We start from the raw sequence: 25,094 nt of genomic DNA, 5'->3' as shown, positions 1-25,094 counted from the left end.
TATATATATATATATACAACGAGCTTCTTTCAGTTTCCGTCTACCAAATCCACTTACAAGGCTTTGGTCAGCCCGAGGCTATAGTAGAAGACACTTGCCCAAGGTGCCATGCAGTGGGACTGAACACGGAACTATGTAGATGGTTAGCAAGCTACTTACCACACAGCTACTCCTGCATCTATATATATATATATATATAAAGCAGTTGTATACTGTCAACTCAATGTGACAGTCCCAATAAGGGAATCAAACTGCTGCTATTTAGCCCTAGGAAGCTGGACCTCTTCCTGTCGGCCTTGACACATTTCCTGTGTCCTTATATATGCGAGGGGAAGACAAGCACGCCCACCCACCTCAGTGTGCATTCAGGGACATGTTTCTGAGTCATTGCTCCTCATCAGCCTGAAGTAGCAACACTAGCTGGTTGAAAATGCATGTCAAACCCTCACAAATATATGTATTTTTAGTGAAAACACATTCACTGATTATAAAATTAAAAATGATCTAATTATAAATCTCACAGAGAGAATTAAGCAGCAGTGTCAAGGTCGACAGGAAGTGGTCCAGCTTCCTAGGGCTAAATAGCAGCAGTTTGATTACCTTATTGGGACTGTCACATTGAGTTGACAGTATACAACTGCTTTATCGTAACACTGCTGCTTAGTGTTAGTAGCCATTCTGTATAGCTCTCCAGTAGGAAAACGGTATAAAAGGTGCTTGAAATGAGGCTAAGGTGAATCACAAAATTGCTTTGAAACTCCAGTATGCAATCCTTGCATTTAAAACCCATTAAAAAGTACACCAATATTTTAATTAACTATGAAATGTTGTGCTAAATCTGTCAATCTAATGTTTGTATTTTTTATTTAAATATTTCAGAATCCATCTTGTCCCACTTCATTCCACTTGGGAAACATAAGCAAAGGATTTAATAGACAAATTGACATTGTTTTTAGTGTCAATGAAAAAATTCATTCGGTAAAAAAGGTATGTTGATTTTCTCTTTGAGTTTATTAGTATTAAAATTTTCCTACGGTGATAAATCAGAGTGATGAGTTGATATAAAGTGTAGAACATTAACATGAGATTAACTCTTAATTTCCTGTAAGACACAGTACCACACAAGACTTTGGTCAGCCAGTCTTGAATAGTCATGATATCACAAGAATTGTATTATTAAAGAATTGAGGAACTGTCTGATACAAAGGAGACAACTCTGATCCCATCTATCATTTATCTTTTTTCTGTAACAGAATCATTACAAGACTGAGGTTTTAACTTAGAAAAAATTCCAACATGATGTTAAGAGTTAAACACTTTACCCAATTCTCTACCTTTGTGGAACTTTGTCCTTGGACCTAGATAAGAAATTAACCCTCTCAGACCTGGGCCACTGGGCCTAGCTTTACCCTCTGCCTTGGCTCCTAAGCAAAACAATAAATAGTTGCATATACAGTTCAAGAGTAATGAGTGCAGGCAAACTAATGCACAGAATCAGCTGCATCTGCTTTTTCTACAAGTGTAGTTCATTACTTCGTTACTGAGACTCTGGCAGAATTGACATTTAATCTATGGCAATATGGTGTGACGGTTAATTTTGAAGAAGTCGGCTGTGGAACTTTTTACTGGGTTTCTCAACCTTCTAGAAAAAGAAGCCAAATCTCTTTAAAATCACATCCTACTCTTTTAGGACATAAAGAATGCTTAAGAAAATTTGGTCTTTGTATAATATCTCAGAATAAAAATGGAGACAGACACAAAAGGAAATCCTTTGATTATGGGTCTGCTCAGTCAAGCATGACTTAACTCACAACAATCAATGTGGAATCTTTAGGAGAGGAGTTGATGTAATCAAGATAGAAAAGTGGGAACTCTGTTTATACTGGTAGTCTATGCCTGTTACTAATTCATGGTTATTAGTACTCTATGCACATTGGTACTGTATCATGTTACTGCTATAGCCATAATGTTTCTATGAATTCCATCTTTATCTATTGCATATGTGGGAAATTCTGTCTGTGGGTGTGTTTGTGGAGTTGTTAACTAACTCCTCCTACATCGTTTTATTGATTTTGATGAATCTTGATGTGTGAGTAGAATTCATGTCTGGAAACCTCATGGCATACTCAGATTGTTGAAAAAAATCGATAATAGGGCCACTGGAAGGGATCCTTATATATAGCCAAGGGAAATAACCCATTCATTTTCCTAAATTATTTGGTTAAAATGAAATTGAGTATGCTTAATTCTTAGTATTTGAACTGTTAGAGTTATTTTCGCAATTTATCCAGTACAACCCTTAAACTAGTAAATAGTATTTTCCTAAACAATTTTAGTATACATACCTTATTAGTATTTCCTCCTATGTTCTGTATACTATAGGAACGCATTAAAACCCTTTTTGGGGCTACTTTATTTGAATTCTTACTATCATGTAACTAATTTCATGTTATTACATAACTGACTTAACAATTTAGGTATTCATAACTTATTGGGAATTCCTAAAGGCAAGATCCTGTGTAAGACAGTTCGGTATTCTCTGTAAATGCACAAAAACTGTTTTAAGGGTACCTACTTTGTATTGTTGTTATTGGATTAGCGAAACAATTATGAGAACGGAACCAAGGGATAAGCTCCGATTTCCTGGTACATCAGCTAATTATTTCATAAACCTTTTGCTGCTCACAAACTTCAAAATTTGGGGGATTCACAGAATTTAAAATTTTGTTACTTTTAAAAATTCAAATGATCAACTTTTAAAATTCCATTTCTTAAAAAAGTCTTCCCCAAAGTGATCTTCACTATACCAGTGAAGCAAGCTTGCTTCATTGCCATCAACAGCATCATATTTCTTTTTTAAGATAAATAAAGACATAAGTATTAACCCTTTCGTTACCAACCTGGCTGAAACCAGCTCTGGCTCTGAGTACAAATGTCTCGTTTTCATAAGTTTTGAATTAAAATCTTCCACCAAACCTTAGTTATAATTTATGTTCCTAACACTAGCTGAATGATAACTAAGTTATTTTATTAAATTCTTTGTTACATTTAAAGTAATTGAAAGAAACACAGAGCATCTCAAAATAAATACAGTAACAAAAGGGTTAATATGCTATGTTAGACATGCCCTACCCAGGTTAGCATGACAAGTCAGTCATTTAAACATTACTTTATATAATACATGAAATAATGCACAGTGAAGATGCATAGCTTTGTGGTTAGGATATTTGTTTCATGTTGTAAGGCTGTGAGTTCAATTCCTGGCAGAGCATTGTGTCCTTAAGCAAAACACTTTATTTTCTGTTGCTCCATTCCATTGAGTTGGCAGAAATGAGTGGTACTTGTATTTCAAAGGGCCAGTCTTGTCACATTCTGTGTCATGCTGAATCTTCCTGAGAATTATTTTAAAGGTACACATGCATGTTAATTTCAAGAGCTAGTTGTTCCATTGGGAGGATCAACTGAAACTCTTGTCATCACAGTCAGCAAAGTGCCAGTTTATATAGTATCTATTAAGTCTTATATTTTGTATGGGGTTTAGGACCCCTTTCTTCAGGAAATCCAAAGAAAGGGTCCATGAAATATTATTGGGTTGTCCGGAAAGTTCATACCAATTTTTAAAGGAAAGAAAAAGGTCAATAAATACTTGGCATTACATTTCTAATCAACCAAATATGAACCATTTTGTTGCACAATGCGTCTCCATCTTTCCTTCAACTTGAAAATACCCTCTTCCCAGAACTGAGGTGGTTTCATGGCATATAAGTCGAAAGGTAAGCTACTCTAAATTGGCACAAACTTTCTGGACAACCCAATAAAATATATGGTAAAAGTAAAAACTTCCACTTGTTTTATTCCTCATAATTAAGGCAGAATTCTTTGAAATGTCACTTTGTATTCTTTGTTTTTCAGGACTTAAAATATCTGGAGACGAAAGCTGTTTTGGCTAGAAAAGATCATCGACTATACATTCCTGATAAGAATCAATGGCCATGGAAGATATCAGTAAGGGCATTTTATTGTAAAAGAAGGTTCATGTTATACAAGGTCAAGGTGTTGATAGGAATGATTGAGTATTTAGCCAAGCCTGTCTAGGGTTTGTGTTTTCAATATACCAGAAGTGTCTATAAGTGGTCGTCATTGTCTTCTTCCTGCTCCTCCTTTCTCCTTTTCTCTTCGCTTCCCTCCTCCTTTCCTTGTCCCCTCTTCCTATCCCTCTCCTCCCTGCCTCCTCATCCTCCCCGCCTCCTCATCCTCTTCTCTTTCCTCTCCCTCTTCTCTTTCCTCTCCCTCTTCTTCTTCCTCCCTGTATTTGACGTCCACTTTTCCGTGCTCATGGGTTCAGACAGAATTTGCTGAAGCAGATTTTCTACAACCAGATGCCAGGTTCCTGTCACCAACCCCAACCCTTTTCCATGCAAGATAATATTTCCCCAATGGCTGGACCTGTTTTTCCACAGAAGATTGGAAATAAAGGACACCATTTGTATGCCAGTGATACTTGCTTTACATCCACACACACACACACATTATCATCATCATTGTCATTTAACGTCTGCTTTCCATGCTGGCATGGGTTAGACAGCTTGACTGGAACTACCAAGCCAGAGAATTGCACCAGGTTCCAGTCTGATTTGACATGGTTTCTATGTTTGGATGCCCTTCCTAATGCCAGTACATTTGTGAAATTGTGTTGCAAGATTCCTGATGTGAAATTGTGTGTTGAAACAGATATTGTTATATTTCGGGATGGTCATTTTTTTTTTTTTTTTTGCCAAATAAACACATTCTCTATATATTTATTCTTCAATTGTTTATTACTGTTCTTATTTTTATCTTATGTCCACTGTCTGGAAATCGTTCATTGCACATTTGTAGACTAGGCAGAGCAGGAGGATACACATGGATAGAAAGAGTTGCTGAAGAGGTCACAGATGTATTTGGCAACAAAAAAAAAAAAAAAAAATGACCATCCTGAAATATTACAATATTACAAGGGTAAAAATACTGCTTGACAAAGATGAAAGCGAAAGCTTCAAAAACTACGATAGGATTGGTGATTTTTGAAGCTTTCACTTTCATTTTTGTCAAGCGGTATTTTTACCCTTCTTTTATTCAAATATTTAATATTATACCTATTAAGGTTGAAAGCTTGCTAACTGCCTCATTATTACTGTTTTTAACAGCAATAATGCTTTCATATAGTTACTTTTATATATATATATATATAGATAGATAGATAGATAGATATTGATGATATAACTATGGTGGGCTACTTTCAACTTTTATCTACCAAATCCCTTCACAAGGCTTTGGTCAGCCTGGGACTATAGTGAAAGAAACTCACCCAGGATGCCATATAGTGGGACTGAATCCCAAACCACATGGTTGTGAAGAAAATTTCTTAACCATTCAGCCATGCTTGTGTTAATTCATAATGTATAACACATTTACAATGTGCACTCTGTCATTAATAATTTTATGAAATAACCTAAAATGTATCGACTATTTTTTAAAATCAAAATTTAGCTCTTGAGCATTCAGATCAATTTATCAAATGTAATATTTATTTATTTACAGTTTTGAAAATTAATCATGTATTATCTAAATAGCCTTGAGGTTTCTATGATCTGATTGTTTATTTTTAGACTAACATTGTAAGGTAGGTGTGAGAGGCTGGATCTGGTCAGTTTCAACATAAAACTTGTGGAATATATGGGCCAGATGGGGGCCAGACAGGGTTGCTTTAAATGCTGAAGGATTAAACTTTAAAACAAATATTTTTCGTTACATAACTGTTGTTTTACACATTTTCATTTTCTTTCTTTTTTATTTCTTTCTTTTTAAAACAGGTGCAAACTGTCTTCCAAGTCGAAGCTGAACCTATTGCCTGGTGGATTATTCTTCTTTGTATACTTGGTGGCATTTTAATTCTTGCTCTCTGTATTGTTTTGTTTTGGTGGGTAAGTAACTTTAATCTACCTTTTTCTTTTTTTTTTTACCTCTTTTTAATGATTTATTGTTTTCATTCATTCTTTCATCATCATCATCTTGATCACTATTTTATGACAGCATGCATAAAAGGAAAAGGAAACACAATATCTTATCCAAAAATAAAAATATTAAAAAAAAAAACAAATAGATTATGAAGAAGATGATGAATATGGCTGAGAGAGATAACAGTTGACCCAGAGCAGCTGACCTAACTTCCACCATGGCCTCAAAAATGGCTCTGGAAACTGGCATACGCATTCCTCACTGTGTCCCTCAGAATATCAGCTGTGCCTTGGTGTGGCAGGCAGAGCAGTTGGTGTCTTTCTCAACCACATCCCATACATAGTAATCCATGGAATTATGATCAGGGGAATTAGAAGTCCAGAAATTGGAGCTAGTGCAGTCATAAAAATCCTCTGACAACCACTTCTGACTTTTTCCGGTGGGATGGCAAGGAGCCAAATCCTGCTGCTATACATATTGTCTTCCAGCAGAAACTGTCTCCAGTCAGGGATTAACCAGTCTCCAGCAGCCTCGCATAGCCATCTGAATTGAGCCTAAGGCCCTGTTCAAAGATATGGAACAGCATGATATCAACCTCACTGGAGATACTCCCAGAGACCCTCCTTTCTGCTGGCTACAGCTTTGTCTTCTCCACTGCAGCTGTCCATATTATGCCTAGCCTTTACAGTGTTCACAGAGCACTGAACAGCAGTCATTATATCGACATTTTGCTACCTGGCACAAATTATTGCGATACAGGTAACTCTTTTCCAATATTCAGATGGTTTCCAGCTGACTTTTTCTCATCTACAACTTTAATCTTTATGCTCTCCAACACCATGGATTCTTCACTAATACACAAATCTGTTCTTGAAAAAAGAAGACAAAAAAAAATCATCAAATTTTAGCCAAACACCCTGTACATAATCAGCATCATTATCATTTATAATGGGTGCAGGAGTGGCTATAGGCACAGGAGTGGCTGTGTGGTAGGTAGCTTGCTTACCAACCACATGGTTCTGAGATCAGACCCACTACGTGGCACCTTGGGCAAGTGTCTTCTATTATAGCCTCGGGCCGACCAAAGCTTTGTGAGTGGATTTGGTAGATGGAAACTGAAAGAAGCCCGTCGTATATTTATATATATATATGTGTGTATTTCTGTGTGTCTGTATGTTTGTGTGTCTGTATTTGTTCCCCCCACCAACATCACTTGACAACCGATGCTGGTGTGTTTATGTCCCTGTAACTTAGCAATTCAGCAAGAGAAGACCGATAGAATAAGTCCTGGGGCGGATTTGCTTGACTAAAGGCGGTTTCCCAGCATGGCCACAGTCAAATGACTGAAACAAGTAAAAGAGTAAAAGAATTTATTGTTCGTATTCCACCCTGGAATGTATTGGACAGTTTGACAGGATCCAACATGTCCGCTAACTCATGCTTCAGTGTCTGCTTTGGAATGGTTTCTGTGGCTGGATGCCTTTCTTAACACCAACCACTTTACAGTGTGTTCTGGGTTTGTTTGTTCATGTGCCACCAGCACTTGTGAGGTCAGCATGTAACTTCCAAGACTACAAATATATATGACCAACCCAGCTATTGGATGTTGTTATACATCACTGGCCACAATGCACTTTGCATTGTTTTAGTCACCCTGCTTGGCTTGGCGAGTAGGCCAAAATTTTCCCTGATTGTATAGCTCCTTTGTCACAGGGTTACCCATTAACAGCTGAGTGGACAGAAGCAACGTGAAATGAAGTGTTTTGTTCAAGCACACAGTGCAGGATCTTAGGATTGTGAGTGCAACACACCCAACCTCTAGAACACACACACACACTCACACATGCACACACACACACACATGAGTGAAGGAGGTGAGAGATAAGCTGGATCATATTTTAGCCTAATCCTCTAACATAAAGTCACTTTGTATTACTGTCGCCCAGTTTACATGCTGTAAAGTGGTTGGCATTAGGAAGGGTAATGAGCTGTAGAAACCGAGCCAAAGCAGGCATTGGAACACAATGCAGTCCTCATACTTGTCAGATGCTGCCAAAGCCTCAAATCCATGCCAGCATGTAAGATCATCATCATCATCATCACCATCATCACTATCATTTAATGTCCATTTGCTTTATATAAACTTGATATTTATGAACTTCCTCTTTTCTTTTAATAGCTTGGATTCTTCAAGCGCAATAAAGTCAATCGTGATGAAGATGAGAAGTCTTTTGTTGCCAGTGAAAAGTTATCAAATGAACCAGAAGAAAATAATGTTGAACCAGAAAAAAAGACAAACGCGGATGATAATTTTTTATAGCCTTATACTCATTATTTAAATTAATGTGTATATTGTGTGTGTACATGTGTGTGTACTCTGCGTTTTAAGTACATGGTTGGCAGTGTGTGTATAAGTTTGTATTGGTCTGTGTGTTTGAGTGAGGATAGTGGGGGAGGGGGTTAAAATTATATTCCATTTCAAAAAGAATCATGTCTGTTACCAAATAAGAATGTAAGGATATGTATTACAAAGAAAAACTGTCAAAATGCAGTGCGAATTTAGAGAGAGAGAGAGGAGAGAAACGTATGTTTGTGTGTGTGTGTGTGTGTGTGTTAACACATATATAATATGAAAGCATAACAATAATAATATTAATAATTTTTTTTATAAAACTTTTGCCTTCATTTTAAAAAATAGAAATATTAATTTAAAATTGCTTTTTAAATATTTATTTACCAATTGTTTCTAAAAATATTTTATCTGTGACAGAACCCATTCCTTAAATGACTTGAAAATTCTTCATCATCATCATTATTAATTGGCAGTATCGTTAGCACACTTGAGTTCCAGTTTCGTCAAGGTCAACTTTGCCTTTCACCCTTTGGGGGCAATAAAATAAGTGCCAGTCAAGTTCTGGGGTCAATATAATTGATTTCCCACTCCCCTTGGAAAACTGCTGGCCCTGTGCGAAAATTTGAGACCATCATTAAGGTAGCAAGCTTTCACAGTTGCCTGCATACAGGACGAAATGCTCAATGGCCAGTCTTAATGTTCTGAGTTCAAATTCCGCCGAGGTTGACTTTGCCTTTCATCTTTTGAAGATAGAACGAGTATCAGTCAAGCACTGGGAACGATGTAATCAACTAACCCCCTCCCTCAAAATTTCAGGCCACATGCCTATGGTAGAAAGGATTATTATTATAATTACTATTATTATTCTGAAAGACTCTCGGATAGTTCTTAATTACCGGTTATTCTTTACTTGAAAGCAGGCAATAACAAATCACCAAAAGTTTCAAGTAGTGTCTTCTCCAGTGACTCAAAGAGACAATACTCCTTAGAATGCGAGCTGTACCCAACAATGCCATCTTCTGGATCACCTTGAGCCTGACAGCAGCTCCAATATTCTTAATATGATATTCAAAGCCCTTGGAAACTGCTCCTGATGCTCCAATTACCACCGATATCACCATTACTTTCATCATGCCCCATAATTTTCCTATCTCATCCCGCAGTGGCTGGTATTGCAACATCTATTTTCTTTGGTTCTTTTTCATCTTTATGGATGATCACGATATCTGGCCGTCTCGCCTCTATGACTTGGTTGCACTGTATGTTAAAATCTCTGAGTATTTTGTAATGTTCATTTTCCATTACTCCCTCTGGCTTATGTTCATACCATTGTTCGGTTCTCTCGAGGCTTGCTTTACTGCACAACAACCAGTGGACATATCTGGCCACGTTGTTGTGTCTCCTTTTGTATTCGCATTGTGCAAGCTTTACAGCATTCACTAACAATATGGTTTATACATTCACCCTTCTCAGAGCACATCCTACACTGTGGCGAGTCAGTGCTTTTATCAGTGTGATATTTGGAGTAGTTTGTTTTGAGAGCTTGTTCTCAAGCGATGCACACTAATACCTCAGTGGGCCCTTTTAAGTCTCGTTTCTGCAGCCATTGCCAGGTTCTATTCCAATCAATCTCATCTTTATTCTTCAAGAACTGACTGTGCATTTTCTTGTCCTGCCAAATTTTCTTCATCTGCTCTCTCGGGTCTTTCTTAAATAGTGCTAGATCTACGGCTTTGTTCACTTTTAAGGTTCCCTGCATTTTCACTGCTTCAATCATTTCTTCTTTCCCCCCCTTGACATACCAAACCAGGTTATTCTCCTCTTCCCTTACACAACCTTCACAACACACCAATCCCCGTCCTCCTTCATCCCTTTTTATATGCAATCGTGACACATCACTCTTGGGGTGTAGTTCCTTGTTCATTATCATTAATTTACGTGTTCTCCGGTCTATCTCTTGTAATTCATGCTTCTTCTGAGATACTATTCCTGCCCCATATCTCATCAAAGCAACCACCCATGTGTTAATTGCTCTAATCTTATAGTGACCATTTAGCTTTGATTGGAGCACAAGCTGAGTTCTCCTCAAATACTCTTTCCTGTACATTTCTTTCATCTTGTGTTCAATCATCTTATCTCTTTCAATGATATCCAGGTACTTATATGCTTCCTCTCTGACTTTCTTTATAGTTTCACCACTTTCCAGCTTGATCCCATGGCTTTTACTGATTTTCCCCCTTTTGAGAATCATTACACCACATTTCTCAATCCCAAATTCTATGCCAATATTTTTGCTAATCATCTGCACAGTTGCCACTAAACTCTCAATTTTTTTCTCAATCTTAGCAAATAGATTTAGGTAATCCATAAACCACTGGTTGTTTACTTTCACCCTGCCTAGCATGTACCCCACACGCATCTTTATTAAAACACTGGTTAGTGGCAGTATGCAGACAACAAATAGGAGAGGCAACAGACTGTCCCCCTGAAAGATTCCTCTTTTGATATTTACCTCTCTCAGCTTATCTCCCCATGCTGTGAGTTCAGTTCGCCACGTTACCATTGAGTTTTGTATTAACTTCAGGATATTGTGGGAGACCTTAAACAGATTAAGGCATTCAATAATCCACAAGTATTGGGACCATGTCATAAGCTTTCCTGTAGTCCACCCATGCCATTGCCAAATTTTTGTGTCCCTTCTTGCAGTCAGCCAGGATAGTCTTATCGATTTGTAATTGATCCTTCATTCCTCTGTTCTTACATCTACACCCCTTTTGTTCCACTGGTAGTAGGTCGTTCTCATCTAGGTACTTATAGATGCTGTTCAATATGATGGCTGTCATCAGTTTCCACATCAGTGGCAAACAAGATATTGGTCAGAAATTTCCAACTGCATTCCCTTTTGGGTCCTTCTGGCATAGTACTGTTCTTCCTTTTGTCATCTAGGCCGGTACTTGGATGTCACTGCTCAGTATTTCGTCCAGCTGTCTCGCAATTCTCCTGTGCAGAGCTGTCAAGTTTTTAAGCCAAAAGCCCTGAACCCTCTCTGGGCCAGGTGCTTTCCAGTTAGGAATTCTCCTGCACTATTCTCTAATCATCTCCTCAGTTATTCTCAAATCCTCCTGCTGATACTCTCCACTCTTCTCTTTGAGTGCCTTTAACCACTCTGCTTCAGTTTCATGTTGTTTCTCTTGAGACCATATGTTTGCCCAGAATCTTTTGCTTTCTTCAGCATCTGACATGGCTTTTTCACCATTTTCTTTCACATTCAGCTCCTGATAGACTCGTTTCTGATTTTGTTCGAAAAGTCTGTTTAATCTGTATTGCTCAATTCTCTGTTCATATCTCTTTATGTGCTTTAGCTTTCAACCTCTTTTTTAATTCTTTAATCACAACATTGATTCCCTCATTCTTCATCCTATATTTCCTCTCTAGCTCAACATATTTCTCTCACTGAGCTTCATTTCTTTTTTTCTGTTCCAGAATATTAATGTTTTCTGGTCTTGTTAATAGACTGCATTATTCTCCTTTTCCACTGTGGCTCCTTCAGGTTATGTTGACATTTACCTTTGGCTTTCAAACCTAACTTCTTTCTGTCTATTTTTTTAAACCTCATATGAAAGCTCTGTTCACCAGAGGTCCAAATATCAATGATTTCATTTAAAATGGATATCTGTTCCTCGATTCTCTCATCGCTTTCCTGATCAATAATCTCAGCCTCATGCTCGTTTTCTTCCTTTAACTTTACTGCTATAGTTTCACTATCTGCATTTTCTTCCTCATCCTTCCATTCACCGTTGGTCTTACTATCCCTAAACACCCATTTCTTAATGCTTTCTTGTTCAACTGGAGATAACCATTCATTCTTTCTGATGGCTCTAGCTTGGTCACACAAATTTTGTTCACTTAATTCAAATAGGCCTCTGTAGCTCCATGCCCTGTGCATCCTTTTCTTATATCCCCTAGTGGGTACTTCATTGTCATTTCTCGGATTACCTACAAAGAAGCACTCCATTACAGCCACATTCATTTCTTTCATCCACCTTCTTTTAGCAGTTGCTTGATGATAACTGGGCCCATGTTGCTCACCCTTGGGGCACCCACTGAACAAGAGACCTTCACAAGTCATTTCAGCCACATTCACGCTGTTCTCATTTCTATTTTTATTTGACATTTCAGCACTCATGATGAGGGTTAGTGAATTTTAGATTGCACAACCACCAGTAATTTTTTTTCCCCGTGACACCATAACTGACAGGATCTCCACCCTAGGATACAGGATTCCTGTAATCCTGGTTTACTTTTTGGAGTTTCCATCTCCGCCAAGGAATGTTCAAGAGTCATGATTGCTTCTGCCTCTTAGGTATACACTATTTTGGTGGCTGTTGCCTCATAAGAGTTCATTAGCCTTTATACAGGTGTTGTTTTTCTTCCTATACGGTGTCAAAATAGCAAGAATCATACACCCTCCTCACAGAGCAAGCTCTGCTGGGCTGCTGGGTGGCGAGCTGGCAGAATCGTTAACATGCTGGGCGAAATGCTTAGCAGTATTTTGTCTGTCTTTACGTTCTGAGATCAAATTCTGCCAAGGTTGACTTTTCATTTCATCCTTTTGGGGTTGATAAATTAAGAACCAGTTGTGTACTGGGATCGATCTAATCAACTGGCCCCCGTCCCCCAAATTTCAGGCCTTGTGCCTATAGTAGAAAGGATTATTATTATTATTAAGGCAGCAAGCTGGCAGAATCATTAACATGATAGACAAAATACTCAGCAGCATTTCTTTTGACTCTTTATGTTTTGAGTTCAAATTCCACTGAGGTCAACTTTGCCTTTCATCTTTTCAAGTTCGATAAAAAAAAAAAAGGTACCAGTTGAACTACAGAGGCAATATAATTAACTTCTCTATCTCTTCAAAATTACTGACCTGATGCCAAAAATTAGAAAGAATGATGATGATTATTATTATTATCATCATCATCATCATCAAGCAGTGAGCTGTCAGAGTCATTTGTACACTGGACAGAATACTTAGCAACATTTCTTCTAGCTTTATATTCTGAATTCGATGAAATAAATACCAGCTGAGTACTGGAACCGATGTACCTGACTTATCCCCACCCACTAAATTTCAGGCCATGTGCTAATAGTAGAAAAAAATTATTATTATTATTATTATTATTATTAATATTTTTATTTATTTCATTAACCACCCTTTGAGAATCTAGAATGCTTTTCACCATAAATATTTCTGCCCAAATCTCTTTGCCTTCATTTAAATAAAAACAGAACAAATGTTCTTTAGTCAATGCCAATAAGAATGTGAAGATACCAACTTCACTCAAAGATTTTTCCTTTTGTTTTTTTTTCTCCACCTCCTTATTAGTGTGCAGTTTAAGTACAAAAAAAATTTTAAAGCATAACTCTAGGCCTCTTTTATGTCAATTTTTTTATATTTCTTTTTTTTTTTTTTTAAACAAAAGGAAAACCATTATTTTTGTAATTAAAACAAAAATAAGCTTAAATTTTCTTGTTTTATTTTTGTATAAATACATTTTTCAAAACTTTTGGTATTTATTCTTTCTTTTCCTTTTTTAATGTATTTAATTTATATTTCATTATGTGCAGCAGAAGCTGTATTAGATTAAATAAGCCATATGTGTATCATACTTAATGCAAATACATCGTGGAAAGCCAAATTACCTGCAGCATATATTTTTGTGTTATTTAATACAGGATGTCCATAAAAGACATTATTTTCAGACAAATGCCACTTTTAGTTTGACCAACCATGATGTAGTGGCACTAAGTATGATACATAGATTGCTAATCTAATATATACTTCTTTGGATGTTGTTGTTGTTTAGCCCAGGTCAGCTTCAAATGAGTGGACCCTGAATGTCAGGATGTTCAATGGAGAATTTGATATAAAATGGTTGCATATTATGTACATGAGCAAGACACTTTATTTCACATGGTTTGAGTCCACTCAGCTGGCAAAAATGTGTTGTACCTGTAATTCAAAGGGGGCCAGCCTTGTCACATTCTGTGTCATGTTGAATCTCCCTGAGAATTATTTTAAGGGTACATGTGTCTGTGGAATACTCCACCAACTTGCATGTTAATTTCATGAGAAGGTTGTTTTGTTGATTGGATCAGCTGGAACCTCGTCATTGTAACTGATGGAGTATCATTTTTTTTTTCTGGTATAAAAACAGGGGTTTATAAAGGCTCTACCTCAGCATATTTTTATAAATCCTAATTGCTGGGACAGCTATGCTGGAGTTCCAGAATTCTTGTGTTTGGAAGTTTTATAGAGGGCGCTGCAGTCTTGATAAATGTTTCAACAGCAAATAAGTATTGGACATTAATTTAAATCACGATGGTAACTGTCAAAAAGAAAATGGTAAAACATTAGTTACGTGAAGAACCACTACCAACAAAGACAAAAAAAAAAAAGAAACAGAACCTGTCAAAGAGCTGCAGAGTTAGTTCCAAACTAGGAAGAATGGTCTGAGAGACAAAGGACCAAAGATCTATAGATCAATACTATTTGGAATTTGACTTTACTCAATATGTAGGAAAAACATAGGAAGAAATTCAATATTGTGTTCTTGGTGCAAATAATGGTTGTAAATGAAGCACAGTGGAATCACTGGAAAACTAACAAATTTCCAAGATATCAGGATGTTTAGAGCTTATCATACACGGAATATAGTTGTACAGGGGAAGGCAAATGGTTTAGAGTTGAGGGTGATGCATTCGTGATTATACAATCATGGTTCTGATACTTGGATGTATTGTGTTCTTGAGCAAAACATTTTGTTTCACATTGCTGCAGCCCACTCAGCTGTAAATGGGTCACCCATCGCAGGCTACCCATTTACATAGGCTTGGAAACGGGGTGCAGTGGGTGCAAGTGCACCCTTTAAAATTTTGGGAGGTGCAATGAAAACGTTTTGAGCATCCTCTGTTGGACCTGGGTTTGTGCCCACCAGGCATATTCCATTCCTGTGCTCATGTCTATTTAAATGAGTTCCAGCAATAGTCAGGAAATTAATCCTGCAATGGACTGGTGTCCTGCTCCAAGGGTGTATTGTAATATCAGCCATGCAAACTGGATTATATTGTGGCCTTCTGAGTCCCAGGGCCTTGGACAGGTCTGAGTAAGTGAAATAGTTGTCAACAAAGGTGGGACTATGAAATGCACTTCATATATGACACAGGCGTCTTAGTTGATGTAGGAGATACAGTTTGTTATCCAGATGAGCTAATTAGGGCTGGAGGTGGTTGTGAGCTAAGTTTAGTAAGTCTAGGTGCAGGCATGGATGTGTGGTTAAGAAGCTTCCTTTGTAACCCTGTTGTTTCAGGTTCAGTCCTACTACAAGGCACTCTGGACAAGTGTCTCCTGCCCCGGGCCAACCAATGCTTTGTGGGTAGATTTGATAGACAAACTATGTGGAAACCCATTGTGTACGTGTGTGTATACACACACACATGTGTGTATATGTATATATATATATATATATATATATATACATATATACACACACACACATATATGAATGTGTGTGTGTTTGTCTCTACTGTCCCCTCCCACCATTGCATAAAAATCGGTGTTGGTTTGTTTACGTCCCTGTGACTCAGCAATTCAGCTATAGGGATTGATAGAATAAGTATCAGTCTTAAAAATAAGTACTGGGATCAATCTGCTTGACTTAAAAGCCTTCAAGGCAGTGCCCCAGCTTGGTCGCAGTCCAATGACTGAAACAAATAAGAAACAGGTGCTGCTACTCATTAAGGTATCAAAAGATTTTTTAAAATCTTGCCAATGAGCCAATGGGAGATAATATGAAGTCATTTAGCAGATCCATAATCAAAGACATTCTGAGCACTCAAATTTTTTCAGTGAATGCACCAGCTGCCTTGGACACTCAGCAAGGAGTACACTCGGAAAAACTGTGCAGGCCAAAACGACCAGGAGGTGGATGTGCTGCTGAAATGCAGACAGGAACAGGAGAGCTAAGAGAATAGTGAAGCATTAAAAGTACCAAGAGACATATGAAGGAAAGACAAATGGCTTGGTAGAGACATGATGAGAGAACTGGATGAAAGTGGTGTCAATATAAATACAAACAGAAGAAAAAGAAGTGAAATCTTTAAATAGTGAACTTTGGAGATAAGCAACTATAAAAACTGAGATGAATGACAATTTGCTCTAATGTGTCCTTGTCTAACCCATACCAGCTTGGTATAATGGATTCTAGAATCATCATTGTTTAATGTCTGTCTTCCATGTTGGCATGGATTGGCTGGTTTCACAGGATCCAACAAGCTGGAGCACTGCATCAGGTTCCAATGTTTGCTTTGGCCTTGTCTCTACAACTGGGTGCCCTTCTTAACCTCAACTATTTTACTGAGTGTACTGGGTGTTTTTTTGTAACACCTGTACCAGTGAAGTCATCAAGTAACCAACAAGACAAAAATGTCCTTTTCTGAATGAGGGTGCTGAAGAGAATGAGATGGCTTTATACCAGGTGTTGAGAGGTTGAAATATGATAAAGCAACAAAGACAGGTGTCTCAGTAAAATATTGTATGCAATCAGGTTACACCAAAATATGTTTTTAATTATATTTCTCAGATTTGTATCATTTTATTTAAACACATCTTTTCTACATTTCTTTAACACTTCCAAGCAAAGAAAGGTTCATTGTTTTAATGGTATCACCATTCCAGAAAGTCTATAATAGTTATTACTTCAAGGAACCATCACAACTATGAAAGTTAAGTGTTTTGACCAAGGACACAGTGAAGTGCCAGTGACAAAACAGCAAACTCTCAACAGTGCATTCCAGGCTCTTTTATTTCAGGATTCCATGATAGTTGTTTCCAATAAGTATTTCAAGCCAGTGATTCCATGATGCTTGTTTCAATGTAAGTTTTGGAACCAACAACACTTCCAAAAATTTCAAGATATGGAAAGCAACCTTCTCTTATGATGAAGAACTAACATCAGTACTTACGAAAAATGTCATTGCAGCTGTTGAAGATTCCATACAAGATTTTAATGCATCATCATCTACCATCCATTGCTGTTAATAAAAACTAAGAATGTTGCCTAAGTTTGGCAAATGAATTCTTTATGAACTGACTGACTTGCAATCAAAGAGAATATGTCAGCCTATACTTCCATGCTCTTATATTTCAGGATTCAATGATGCATGTTTCCATGTTGTAAGATTTTAAGAGATTTCAGGAAGGCTTCAAGCATTCCCATGTTTTTTTCAATTAATTAGGTGCACACCAAGCAACACTGAATGAAATATAATTATGTACAATCAAGCATTTAACATATTTGTTCACATTTGGACATGGAAAGATAATATGCTGCACAAGTTGTCTTGAAAGAAGAAATTCTCCTTATCGACAAGATGAGTGTCAACACACCACTAGGTCATGAATGACATTGCAGGATTGTAGGACACATGCATTTCTGTTTTGGTACATTTCATCAACTTTATACTACACCAAGCTGTTGTTCATGGTTATAAGAATTGGTTGCTCTTATATTAGAATAACAAATGGTACATTTAGTGCATTTAAGTGCAAAAAACTTCGTCAAGTTGGAATTAATTAAAGATGCACTAAGCAACATTTCATGTTGCTCCAGTCCACTCAGCTGATAAAAATTAGTAATCTTGCAACAGGTGGCAGAATATATATGCCAAAGAAACTTGGAAATCAGTCCTATGCTCCTTACAAAGTAATGTGGACAAACCATAAGCAGCATTGAATGCCATATAGTTATGTACAATCATATCTAACATGTTTGAATATATGCAAACATGTTAAATATAATTGTATGTAAGTATATTTATTTATTTTGTAATGGTTTGGTGTTGAAGAAGGGTGTGTTCCAATAATGGCCCTCAGAGTCTCTCTGAGACTGAAGATGTTTGATGTTTGATGGTTTGAACAACTGCAAGAAGATGGCCATATGAAACACATGAGAAAGATGAAAATTACAGAAGGATAACATTCTGGGGAGGAAGGACTAGGATAAAGTGGTTTGTGTTGGACCTGGAGGATGGACACGATATGGCTGTTGAAAAATTAAAAGTATCATTCATTTTCAAGGAACAGAAGCCTTGTAATAATAAATGAAGAAAGAATGAAGAGAAGGTACATTTGTAGTTGCAGGCTAGTTATATTCTATGTGGTTCCATTGAGATATTTACCAAAATATTGATATTTTAGAAAATGCTTATCTGACATCCTAATAAGGATGCCTTCTCATATGTCCTGCTGTTTTGCTAGAAATTCATTCTAATGTTTAATATTCTAGGAATAAAAAAATTATGAGGTACAAGTTTTTTTTTTATCAGTGACTGAAAACAGAGAAAGGAAGGAAAGAAAGAAAAAGAATGTGTGCATTGAATTCTAGAGTACAGAGTACAAGTAAACCTGGAAATGCTAAGATAAATATGGTGTGTCTCATTCCAAGTTAAAACCTGATTTTTGACATCTGCATTTTAAAAATAAGTAATGGTAAGTGAAAAAATAGTAACAAGTAGCAGCAGCAGCAGTAGTAGTAGTAGTTATAGTTGTTGTTGTTTAGTTCCAAGTCAGATCTGAACTAACAATCCTAGGACAAAAAGAGTTCCAGCCATTGTTTTTTTTTTTTTCTTTGGACGACATTATATAATCTGTCCTTCTTTTTGTAAGCGAGTGAGGGATGTCAGGGATTTATTTCTAGCAGGCTACATTTTCAGTGAAAGTACATGAAATAACATGCAAATGCCGGAACAGGAACAGACATGTCCTCAGACAAGATCAAGAGAGCAATTGTATGGTGGCACTAAAATGGCAGTCTGTGGGGAAAAGAAGAACAGGGCACCCTAAAACCACATGGTCAAGGACAATTGACAAGGAAAGGAGAGAAGAAAGGTGGAGAAGCTGGAATGACACTAGAACAGTGGCAGAAAACAGAGCTGACTGGAGAGAGGTACATAATGAGGTACATAATGTTGCAACCTTATGTACCTCATGGCATGGAGAGGTCTAACAAACTAATTAACACTAACAGGTAATAATTCCTAAGGTACATGTACAACATCAAGAATCCACACAATGACATCTCCATTCATTATTAGGTTCTGGCAGATATGAACATGAATATCTGGTCAGTGTTGTCTTTTTTTTCTTTTATCAACATCTCCTTCCTTCAGACCAATGGTCCTTAACTGGGTCCATATGACCCTTGGGGTCCGCATAAGATTTTGTTGCCAAAATTTAGTAGCAATAAGTTGTTTATACCTCTTTACTACTCTAAGTATTTCAACAATTTTTTAATACAGTTCCTAATAAATATTTCATTATAAAAATATAATGGGACTTTTTTAAACATTGAATGTTTATTAGGGTCCAGTAGAATAAGATAGCAACCAAAGGGGTCCATATAAAAAAATGGTTGAGGACCACTGCTTTAGATGATGTGTGTTTATAACACGTGATTCTTCAGTGTGAAGGTGCATGGCTTCATGGTTAGGGTATTCAGCTCATAACTATACGGTCATGAGTTCAATTCCTAGTGGCATGTTGTGTCCTTGAGCAAGATACTTCATTTCACCTTGCTCCAGTCCACTCAGCTGGCCAAAATGAATTGTACCTGAATTTCAAAGGGCCAACCTGGTCACATTCTGGATCATGATAAATCTCCCTGAGATCTACATTAAAGGTACACAGTCTGTGGGGTGCTCGGCCACTTGCACATTAATTTCAGGAGAAGGCTGTTCCATTGATCGAATCAATTGGAACCCTCATCATCGTAACTGACAGAATATAAGAAAGAAAAAAAACAAGAAAACATTCTCCGGGGTAAAGGGTTTTTGTGATCCCATGGTGTCACAGCCATATTGTGTCACTCCAATGTCAAACCACTGTGGACTGGTGCATCTAACAAAGTACAGTTTCTTGTTTTTAGAGATCATCAAACAAATTATTTTCTGATGCCTGGTGGTGTCTGCCAAATAGATAAGGATTTATGTGATACAAGTAGAACAGTGAGAATCCAAACAATAGTTAGTTATTTTCATGAATTTGTTCAATTAGTATCGTTGTTGCTGCTGTGTAGGCAAACATGACACTAATGGTATGTTGGTTGTTGGTCAAATAAAGCATGGTTTACAGATGCTTTGCTCCAGATATCCTATACCTCTGATCAGCTGCCTACCTACTTCATGCTCCAATAAACAGGAATGAATCATATAAGATGCAGTTTGACAATCTGCACATGTTGCACTCTCACCTGACTCAGTCTCCTTCTCTGTTTATAAATCCTGGAGATGGATGAGATAGACTTGGTCACAATGCAACTGCTGTTGTTCAATTTACTTACGTTTAATAATGTTACCCAGCACAGTTCTTCACAGTAGTCAGTGATCCTTTCCACCATTGCTCAATCAACTAAAATTAGCAACTAAATCTCCTCCAACATTCACCTTATGCTTTATTTAAAGCCAACAAACCATCATCATCATCATCATCATTATGATCATCATCAAATATATATTTCACTTCTCTAAATGGATAAATCTGAACAGTCTGGTTTAAGTGAACCATATAGCTATTGTACATTCTGAGTCTTCTAGTTCAATTTTATAACTCAAATAGGAGTCCCTTGAATAAAAGCTGTCCAGCCATGACTATCTCATCCAGTTGTGATATATCTTGTACTACATTATCCAATATGGTCTTCTTCTTTTTTTTTTTTTTAAGATGTGAGAGTGTGAGCTGAAGAAGATTTGCTGCTACTTCTAGCCAGATGGGTTTCTGCACAGAGACTGCTATGTCAGTTTGACACAAAGAAGAAGTCTTTTGTTGTGGTTCTCAACACAATACATTATGGAACCTGTTGCATTTCTATACAATTTTTTTGTTTGAAATATCATGTGTCATAAAGTAGGTGATTGTCGCCTAACCTTGTCTGTAATCTGGTTTCACTTCTCACTCAGAAATGTTTTATTTCACTTATCATACAAAGAGAGTCACTAGAGCATTGAATATACAGCCTCATGGTAGTTGTTCAAATCTTGACAAGATCAACTTCGCCCTGCATTCTTTTGGGTCAAAACACATAATGGATAGCTTCAGTTTCCACTCACAAAGTATTGGTCAAGTCATGTCTACAGCCAAAGGCATCCATGCAGTGGCACCCAACCCTTAACCATGTGGTTCTGAAGCAAACCTCTTAACTACACAGTCATGTTTGTCCTTTCTTATCCCAAGGAGATGACAGATTGTATTTGGTCTGCTTCTTTGTGTTCTCAGTTCAAATCCTGCTGTAGCCTAGACTTAATCCAGATTTTTTGCTTTAACACCACCACCTCGCTCATGGGTGCTTTTCAGTGGAGTCTACTTTGTAACCAATATTCAGGCCAGGTTTCCTAGTGGTCACAATAGGACACAAACAGCAGCCGAATGCCAGTTGGTCCCTGCAATGTTCGAATGTGCATATATAGAGAGTTTACGCTATAAAAGGCTTAACTTTGATTAATCACAGCGATCATGTCATTTTCTCGAGAACTGCATATCTAGGACTTCTTTATTCAATGTATCCCCCAGTTTTCAAGATAATTCAAGGGCGATTTGGTCGCTATTTCGAGGAGATTGAATAACCATGAAGAACCGCCTTCATTGGTTCAAGATCATCTAGCTTTCAGGAAAAAGGTGCTTTAGCGTCTATGAAAATTATTTGTGATATATAAATTTAGTGTATTTTTATCACAAGGGACATCTAGAAGCCTGTGTTTAATTCACATCAACGTTCCTTTGGTAGCTCACTAGTTTACCTCAGCTGGTCAAATAACAATTACCAATAGTTAAATAGTATATTTAGTTGTTGTTAACCAGAATTAATAATCAAGAATTATGTGTATTCTGCCCGAAGATACGATGAAACACTAGTGAACTGAATGGTCCATATCGTAACCACTCAGATAATAAAAAAAAAAGTAATACTGAACGCACATTCGTAAATTTGTGCATCTTATGGAGAAATTTATGAATCACAATACTTCAAACGAGTTGCGAAAAGTCGAATGTTTTCGTAAATAACAACCGCCGCTACAAGTTAGAAGGGAACACATAAAAACATACTAGGGTGGACATTGGAATTAGACACTGAGGGAAAATGGCTGTAACTTTTTTATTTTTTAATTTTGACGATTTTCGTTTTCGATAATGTGTTCTATATGTCACGGTCATGCGATTCCCCCTTAAAAAAATTTTGGACAACTCAGCCCCCTCCCCCCACACACGGGGGTGATTTTCTTAATTTTTTTTGGGCGATTTTCATTTTTGACATTGTGTTCTACATGTCCAGGTCGTACGAATAGCCTTCTCGCAACTTAGATGTGAAAATGAACGGCTTACATTTATATTGAAACAGAAAAAGGATCATATGTGGAGTCCCCACCACGAAACTTGATATGCTAGAAATAACAGCTAAACGCGGACAATCCAAATCTTGCATTGGTCCAGATGGACTATATGTAAATAAATATGAAGGAAAAAATGCGCTTTGGCAAACGGGGTTAGGGTTAGGTTTACACTAACTATCAGTGTCTAATTCCAATGTCCACCCATACTAGATAGAATTCCCCAGTGTTTACAAAAATTCTGATGTATAGTGTTTCATTGTTTATAGAATTAGTCTTGTTAATTATAGGCTCCCGCATTGGTTCATAAAGCATTTATTTACGTTATATGTGTGGTACATTACACCGAATGTCTACAAAAATGTTAAGATGTGCGGGTGTGTTATGTCTAAAAAATATACTATAGAGCGGTAATTAACTAGGTTTAATAAACGTCAATGTAAAATAATCATTTGGTTGTAAATTTGGTAAATGTTGCATGTCGTTTCTATGTGGTTCCCTTTCGATTTGTACTGGACATTGTTATGTCCAGATTCCATGACTTTTTATGACTTCATTGCGTTTATCTGACGTGCTATTTTTGTTCATGGAATTTATTTCTTATCGGATAAATGCAATTTTTTTTTTATATGAGTGGGAGGTGGGCAATTACACAATTAGTCAAATTAACACAGAAAGAAGATAATCCTGCCCTTTGTCAAGTGTATTGTAGTTTATTCTACAAAGAGTAGCTATATAAGTCAATCAAGACGTCAACACAACAAAATCCTACAGTTATAACAGGTAGCTGAGGAAATCAAGGGAGATAAGTCTCATTGTCTTCAACGAAGAACCAACCCTCACCGCTGCTATTGTCAATCTCTTGTCAACACTAGAACCACTATGTGCGAAGCTCAGAAACAAGCGTTGCCTAATAAGGTAATTAAATAACTACATATTTATTGTTGTTGTTACTATTATTACTATTATTTATTATTTACTACTATTATAGTTTTCAACAGTTTTGTGCAATCTTCTACTGTTCTATTATAGGTGCACCTCTGTGTTCCAGGTGCGTGAAGCATTGTGTTTTTTTGGAAAGATGTAGAATTATATTTACATGTTACATCTATTTTACATTGCAAAGCAAATTTGATTTTCGTCTGATTCTCATGTTACTTCAATGCCTCATCTGTTTGTTGTGCAGACTATGCGCTACGTGGGTTGTGTTTGGACGGTGATTGTTTCGTGTGTTTTCAGTGTCTGGTGGTGATTGTGGAGTAGAGTATGACAACATACATTGTTCGTTACCAAATTAGTCTAACAGTTGTATTAAAAAATGTCCACGTTTAACATTTGCACTTTAAGGATTCGCTCGACTTGTTAGAAATAGTAATCAGATGTCCTACAAATCACACTCGACCACCGATTTAAATAAGGAAGGATATATTGGGTAAAGTAGTGATAGACATACCTCTAAAATACTGAGTGGTCACGCATGGAATATATAACTGTCACTAAATGTGACTAGGGTGTTAAGAAACACCTACATTGCTAGAAATAAGAGCTAAAATGCTCTAATTAATACCATAGTCACATTTAGTGACAATTATAGTTCTCCTTTTTGGTGAAACATTGCAACCTGCTGTTTATATTAATTATATATATATATATATATATTGCATCGTAGGTTTGGTCAGTCTAGGTTGGCTTGAGGCCTTAACTACAACGTGTAAAAAGCGTTATTTGACCAACTTATATACTCGCTCTTTTAATTTCGTTAAGAACGTACGGAGACCTTAGCACGAACAACTAATTGGTTCTACACACAAACTACCTAAATGATAATTCTTGAAACCAGTAAACATCTCAGAGTATCTTGTATTCGAATATCGAAAAATAGAGTTCTGGTGTTTCATAGAATACTTCAGGTACCCGTCACTACTCACCTGTCTTATATCTTTTTTATTTATGACTAGAGAAATAAGAGTTTTAAGTCAAAATCTGTTTTGCAGGTGATTAGTTTTTTGTTTGTTTATTTTATATACAGAGGCTTTTAGAATAAACAACGCATTTCCAGACTTAATGATAAGGATGAAGAGGAGGAGTAAGAAGCTTTGTATTTTCAGTAGTGTAATTTGATGTGAGGATCGTGCTTTCAGTAATTGCGTCTTTCTCATTGACTTGAACTTGTACAAGGGATTCTTGTAATTGTTTCGCTGATTATTTAACCACTGAACTACGGCGTCCATAAATGGGTTCTTTTAAATACGATGTCTCTCTCTCTCTCTCTCTCCCTGTATATATATATATATATATATATGTG

At 36.9% G+C, this 25,094-nt stretch overlaps 2 protein-coding genes across 2 annotated transcripts in view; both read left to right on the top strand.

Moving 5' to 3' along the window:
- Nucleotides 1–13,914, top strand: part of LOC106883988 (integrin alpha-6) — a 188,437-nt gene extending 174,523 nt beyond the window's left edge. The window contains exons 17-20 of the mRNA XM_014935149.2: nucleotides 880–987; nucleotides 3,913–4,005; nucleotides 5,853–5,963; nucleotides 8,177–13,914. Of these exons, the coding sequence (XP_014790635.1) occupies nucleotides 880–987; nucleotides 3,913–4,005; nucleotides 5,853–5,963; nucleotides 8,177–8,317 (453 nt within the window). The 3' untranslated portion in view covers nucleotides 8,318–13,914. The remainder of the gene's footprint in view (nucleotides 1–879; nucleotides 988–3,912; nucleotides 4,006–5,852; nucleotides 5,964–8,176) is intronic.
- Nucleotides 13,915–23,440: 9,526 nt separating this feature from the next.
- Nucleotides 23,441–25,094, top strand: part of LOC106883989 (pyridoxal phosphate phosphatase PHOSPHO2) — a 4,543-nt gene continuing 2,889 nt past the window's right edge. The window contains exon 1 of the mRNA XM_014935152.2: nucleotides 23,441–23,707. Within this exon, the coding sequence (XP_014790638.1) occupies nucleotides 23,672–23,707 (36 nt within the window). The 5' untranslated portion in view covers nucleotides 23,441–23,671. The remainder of the gene's footprint in view (nucleotides 23,708–25,094) is intronic.

Source organism: Octopus bimaculoides, chromosome 10, assembly GCF_001194135.2.
Source record: "Octopus bimaculoides isolate UCB-OBI-ISO-001 chromosome 10, ASM119413v2, whole genome shotgun sequence".
In the NCBI taxonomy this organism is placed as follows: Eukaryota; Metazoa; Mollusca; class Cephalopoda; order Octopoda; family Octopodidae; genus Octopus; species Octopus bimaculoides.
The sequence above is the reverse complement of the archived record's forward strand: the minus strand, read 5'-3'. Positions and strand labels throughout refer to the sequence as shown.